The sequence below is a fragment of the Papaver somniferum genome, chromosome 5 (genome assembly GCF_003573695.1).
Source record: "Papaver somniferum cultivar HN1 chromosome 5, ASM357369v1, whole genome shotgun sequence".
Classification (NCBI taxonomy): domain Eukaryota; kingdom Viridiplantae; phylum Streptophyta; class Magnoliopsida; order Ranunculales; family Papaveraceae; genus Papaver; species Papaver somniferum.
Window position 1 is genome coordinate 15572674 of NC_039362.1, and position 7012 is coordinate 15579685.

General features: G+C 34.9%; 1 protein-coding gene across 1 annotated transcript; it reads right to left on the reverse strand.

Moving 5' to 3' along the window:
* Positions 1-600: 600 nt before the first annotated feature.
* Positions 601-4977, reverse strand: LOC113281042 (NADH dehydrogenase [ubiquinone] 1 beta subcomplex subunit 8, mitochondrial-like). Its single transcript, XM_026529679.1, has 4 exons — positions 4727-4977; positions 4559-4645; positions 4341-4436; positions 601-903 (listed from the first exon to the last, which is right to left on the reverse strand). Exons 1-4 carry the CDS (start codon positions 4853-4855, stop codon positions 847-849), a joined length of 369 nt encoding a protein of 122 aa, XP_026385464.1. The 5' UTR covers positions 4856-4977; the 3' UTR covers positions 601-846.
* Positions 4978-7012: the final 2035 nt, after the last annotated feature.

Sequence of the window (7012 nt, forward strand, 5' to 3'; positions counted from 1 at the left end):
TGAGTGAAACGCACAGGAAAATAACTTAACTACTAGATAGCAACACCACTCACTACTAGATAGCAACACCGTTCACCCACATAAACACCAATTTGTGAAGTCTGAAGGTCTAGAGCGAAAAACAAATGACATAAATAGCAATTGGACAAACCAAATAGTGACCTCAAAGAGAAAGTAAGCACCCCCACTCCACTATTTAATAAGAGTGGTCCAGTTGATGTGTGAGCATGGAGGATTATTGTACTATCTACACCATTATATTTGAATATACCGTTGAGATTGCAATCATCATATGTGAACCATCATCCAACTACAAGTATCATTCCTAAAGGAAGCTGCTCCGACAGCAGGGGAGGTTCGCTCCATCGACTGGAAAGCTAGATTCAGACTTGCAGACATACAGGAGGAAGTAAGGAAGAATGGAGAAAGCAGAAGTTTTAACTTTTTTGTTTTTGTGGTAAAAAGGCCAATCAGGCTGCAGGTTGCATTAGCTACCAAGATCAATTCAAATGCAACCTGTAACACTGCCTTTCCTCCTAGTTCTTTATTTGATATTTTGAGATTGGATAGACGAAGGAACCATGACAAAACTCAAGGTCCTGAGACAAGCCAACTACTGTTTCCAGTTTTTAAGCTCTTTTAATACAAGTTCACTATCAAAAACAATACAAATGCTTTTATTGGCATAAAAAAGGTGCTCAAAACATCCCCCCAACAGAAATTATTTTGTCTGCCGACTTCAGAGAAAGAAACAAGTAAACAGATACAAACAGAAGAACAAAGATAGATGATGAGACACCTTGACGTTGAACAACACTTAGCAGAAAATTAGCAAAGCTAAAATGCTTATGGCTCTCCCCCCAGCTCCACCCGCAAGTTATCATATGGGTAGATTTTTGGTGTCTGGTAAACATAGAAGGAAAAGATGATGTCAGAGAAGTTATTCATCTGTATTCATTAACCAACCTTCACAACACCGAAAATAAAAATGAAAAGATCATCTACTAATTTTCTTCTGTTGTCACAACACCACTAGTAACATGTTTCATGGAGTAAGCAAGCAACTTTCATAGGGAATCAGTACAAAGACCAACGCATGGTTGAAAACAACCAGAGATCAAAAGTGTGCATGGGTTGGCAGTTGGCTTGATCACATTCTGCTTCTTCAGTTCAACATACTTCGGTCGGTTTCTTGCCAAGTCAACTACGTAGTCATATTAACCTATGTTACGGTGACACGGGCACGGTATCAGTGTCTTGTGCCCAATACGTTACCTTGACACGACAAAGTAAGAAACTAGAAAACGGGGACACAGCATAAATAGATCAGTAGCTTATATCATAGATAGCAAAATACATGCAGCATACAAACACATATAGATTTGATACAAAAAACAGACTACACTGATATTTAATACTTATCTAGTTATCTTCATGGTCTGACAGATTAGCTGTGGCAGTTGCCCTGTAGCTCAACTGCCACCACATAGTGGAGTTATGTAACTAGGTATATTAAGTCCTGAATTGGCTAAAAATTGTTCTGTAGGTGCATTCAAGCTAGTTTCATCAATAAGCACATCCCAACACTGAGTAGGTCCTTCGACATATCTATCTTTGTTTCTGGATAATAATCTAATGCTACTATGAACATAATCCTCTGCTCTCTTAGGATGGATATTCTAGAGAATATCATTACAGATGTCAATCTAAGGCATAAATCTCAATAATTGATATTTTATTATATTTCTTTGGGAAGTGAGCCGTGTCCGTGTCCATGCGTGTCGACACGGCAGAATTTATCCATTTTAGGCATGTCGCCGTAACACAGATATTAACACATTTGCTAAAAATTAATTTTATGCACACATAGTAATAACCTGTTTTACAACGACACGCCTAAAAAAAAATCAGACGTGTCAATACATACTTACACGAACACACGTATTAATACTCCAATACTTCAAGATACAACTCAGTTAGAAAAACTTTGACTAAATGATTAGATATCAACAGCTGTCAAGATAAATAATAAATCAATACCTTAAGATTAGATATTTTACTAGATTCTATGAGAAGTTTTAACTTTAGTAACAAAATATTAGTTCCAAATCTGTCCACTGGTCTTGCTCTAGACTTTCTCCCTTCTTATCCCGATCTTCTCTCCATGGAAGTTTATGTAATACCTTTTGGATTAATCATGCATAAACATGCGCATATATCTTGCAAATTCACTAGCTTACATAGTCATATATGTTAAATTACTAAATTCAATGAAATTTATCTTGTGTGTGCCGTGTCCACGTATTCTAGTTTTTTAAGTTGTCGTGTCGAAGTAGCGTATCGGATACAAGATACTGACACCGTGTCCATGTCGTTGTAACACGGGTAATAACAGATGTGCAACTTATCAAGTTCACAATATTTTACACTGAATCAACTAATTGGTGTGAACTACTAATCATTCAGTAGCATCAGAGATAAAATCTTTGGCTAAAGATCTCTTACCAGGGGCGCAGGTAGAGCATCTAAAGTGAATAGCTTTCTAGTTTTTTCAACTCCTAAAAGAACCAATTGAGACCCATGTTCTTGAGGCTCCTGTTCTCTAACTAGTCTTCAGAATAACTTTTACTTTCTCAAATAAATAACTTAGTATTAGACGCTAAATCAACGAAATAACATAACGAGGAAGAAAATTAGAAAAAATAGAAAATGAAAAACAGCTCCAACTAGCACTAAATGTACACTAATACAAAAAATAAAATAAAAAACACAAAATGGTTATACATTTGCTTGATCAACATCGACCATTGTATTGAATGACGAGATGAACTCAATGGATGAAATCAATGCAGGTGCAAGTACCACTGAGCTCTTGCATCAACATGTGTAGTATGAGCATAATGTTCTTGTAAGCAACACTTGAGATGTCAAATAAATGTACTCTTAGTTACTATATGTATAATTGTATATACTATCATGTTTCACAAACCTATGTCAACTTCTATGCAACAAACAATGGAGTTGTAAATATTTTAAGCTTTTCAATGTGACAGAAATTTAAAGGTTTGTCTCTTCCCTCTTACTCATAGTGGATTATAAACTAACTCTTAATGAAACTGCTCTGAAGTTTTTATTTTTGTCCAACATGGTTACACGTACTAAACTACTACAGGCTTTCTCATACTATTGAAGTATCTATGATAAAACAGGTGCAGTTTTGCTGAGCTTAATGCTAATAGCTGAACTATTTTTTCTCATTCTATTGAATATCTACAATAGACAGCACCAACTAGCACTAACTGTACACTGATAATACAAAAAAAGATAAAAGATAAAAGAGAAAAAAATGGTTGCACACTTGCTTGATCAACATTGTCCATTGTATTGATTGTCAAGATGAATCCAATGGATGAAATCAACGCAGGTGCAAGTACAGCTAAGCCCATGCATTAGCGTACATAATATATGAGCATAATATTTTTGTACGTAACACTTGAGATGTCAAATAATCTTACTTTAGTTACTATATGTTTATACTTTAACTATTTCACAAACCTGTGTCCACTTCTATGCAACAAACTATGACACAAAGCTGTCCAATTCTAAACAACAAACTACGAAGTTGTAGATACCTTAAGCTTTTCAAAGTGATAAATATTCAGAGAATTTGCCTCTTTCCTTCTTCTCACAGTGGAGTATAAACTAACTATTAGTGAAACTGCTTCGAAGTTTTTAATTTTATCCAAGATGGTTACACATGCACTAGTTCAATATCTCATTCTATTGAATATATTATATATGATCAAACTGGTGAAATCTTGTTGAGCTTGACACTAATAGCAAACTATATCAGCTGAGTTGCAACGTACTATTGAATCTCCTAGAAATCTCGTGTAAGGGTCAAATTTTTAACAGAATAGCTACTGTATACCTGATGTCAGTTATAACAATCTATGTTTTCACAGCAAATAGTTGGCATTAAGGTTAACTATTAATGAAACTGCTCCGAAGTTTTTAATTTTATCCAAGATGACACATTGACACATACTGCACTACCATAGACCACTGGTTCAATTTTGTTGAGCTTAACACTAATAGCTAAGCTATATAAGCTGAGCTGCAACGGACTATTGAATCTCCTAGGAATCTCGATATGATATAGTGACCGTATAAGGTCAACTTTTTAACAGATTAGCGTAGCGCTCTACTGTAAACCTGGTCTCATTTATAACAATCTATGTTTTCACAGCAAATAGTAGGCATTCCACATAATCAGACAATACCAAAAATCAACAAAGATTCAATAATCTATTTATCGATCTAAATAAACATAAACTTACAAATGGAATTGTTGAAGCCTTATCATTCAAAACAGCTGCCAATCCCAGAGATGCAAAAAACCCTAATCCTCCACACAACCACGCCAATGCCTCATACTTTGATAGATACATACATACAACAAGAACAACAACAACAATCAATCAAAACATTTCACAATTTGTAAACAACTAAAACAAATAAATGAAATGAAATCCCTAATTTAATTTGATAATAATACCTTTCCGACGGTATCAGCGATTCGATCTATACAAGGTTCAGGATACGCAGTTCCATTATCCCAAACAAGCTCATCGTTCTCTGGAAGCTGAAACATAAGAACAAATTTAGGATCTCATTCAGGGTTTTTGAATTGGGAGGAAATGTTAAAGAAAAATGAAATGCTTACAGGTTTGTCAGGAACGATGTGTTTGCCGACTGGAAGACCCATACCAGCACGAGTACGAAGAGATGTAGCAATGGATCTACGGACTACGCCATTTCCTCCGAGTATCTGAGATGCCAATCTTCCTGCCATTTGAGATGATCACTCTTTCTCTCTTCAAAACTTAGAACTTGTTTTCGTTTTGTTTTTCCCCCAAATCTCTCTGATAACCCTAGTTTTCTTTTTGGTTTCTAATTTTCTAGTCTACTACTGGATTTTTGTTATGGGGATTTAAATATGAGGTCAATTGGACTGACTTTAGTAAGTCTTGACCAAATGAAAATGTCAAAACGACAGAAACCCATAGGCCATCGTGGTTGGGTCCGTTGGGATACAAACCTATTTCTGCTTAGCTTTTCCAAAAGTCGAAATAAGAAGCAGAAGTAAGAAACAAAACTATTGTCAACTATTTTGCTTCACAAAAAGTTAATTTTTCGAGTTTTAGTAGTCTGACAGCCAAACTAACTTCTGAGTCGACAATATATTTTTGATGTGCTATCCAAATAGCCTATTAAAAGATTTGGTGTTTCTACTCAATAAAGTCACTTTTATCAGCATTGTACTACAATGACACCGAAAACAAAACAAAATTTTATTTGTTTGATCCATAAATAAAAACATACTGATAAAGATAAGAAAGAGAGTGGGACACCAAAAGTGAAGAAAAAAAAAGTTTCAAACAAAATACTAGCTTTAACTAGTAAAAAGACAAAAACAACAAATGTGATAACTACAAAAGGGTAAGGATCTTTAAAAAGTTCAAATCGCGGAACCCACAGTCTGGTATGTTGGATTGTTTTTTTCTTTTGATAAGTAATCGGGGTAGAATTTGACTCCTCCAGATGAAAACTTTAACGGATGAGATTCATTATTTGAAATAGCCTTTGTAAGTTCAAAAATTCAGACAAATCTCACATTTATAGAAAGTTTTTGCACTTGTTGAGAAAAAAAACACTAACCAAATACCAGTAAAAACATCATTGATAACTAAAAAACAATTACAATTTATCTACTTTTTACCTAAGATGAGAAATTCAATGGTAACAACTAACAATATATTTTAGACATGTATAAAAACATGTCGTTCTCTTTTCCTTATTACGTGATATTATTTATTTCTTTACTAATTTTGTACATTTTCAATCTACAAGTTATTAACATTAAAAAATCATAAATAGAAAAGTTTATCAAAGTGTTAGAGCATAGCTCGGTCGACCTCGCATGTGTTGCTATATCAAGCATGTTTGTCAATGTTAGTGATCAAAACTATGAGTCTTGATTTCTAGTCTATTATAGCTAAGTCTCGTACTAGGATAGAAAAGTGTAGTTGAGCTCAAGGACTTCATGGCGATTCATCATACAACGGCGAAGATCTACTCAAGGAACCGTGGAATTTCATCAACAAAAAGGTATGTGGAGACTTGAACTTATCTATCACTCAAAAGTCTATCTATTCTATCTCCTACTTCTTATGAGACAAAAGTCGTATGCTATATAGACTGGATCATACACATTTGACATTTCGAGCTGAGTATACTCTACTTATCTTTTTCTCGAAATCATGTGTTGGTAAAGCGTTTCGCTTTGATCGGGTTTATCTTCACCTAATGACGAAAGTCATAATGTTTCAATCACTTTGAAAATCGCTTTGACGAAAAATAGTGTAACAACTATATAACGTCCTCTAAGAATGTTTCAATGGTTGGAATGAGAGTTTAGGTCAATATAACCAATGATGGATATAAGCATTGTGTGGTAAAACATATGTGCATAAGTCATATTCCTTAGTCCAAAGTTTTCGAACTTTGTTGATTTAGAGAAATCGGAGGAATTGGATTTGCCAAGTCCGCGAACTCAGTTTGCGAACTCAGTCCGCGAACTAATGAAAGTTCTCTTACCGAGAATTTCTGCTGGGATTTCCATAAACTCGTTTGCGTGTTCAGTCTGCGAACTGGCAGAAGTCTCTTTGCCGAGATTTTCTACTGAGTTTGGAAAACTCTGCCGGTTGCCTTAAGTCCGCGAACTTGTTTGCGAGCTTAAGTGGTTATGATCTAAAGATGTGCTCTGAACATGAAACTTAAATTACTAAGTAATGCAGTATGCAAACCGTGGATATAAAGTTCATGAGCCGATTCAATCGAATCGAATCATCTTTGTTTCGATTGTGTCTTGTGTAGTTACATAAGATCTCATAGCAATTGAACAACTCTCTAACTAGTTCATTTGAGTCAATTGAACTAGTTATGGTGA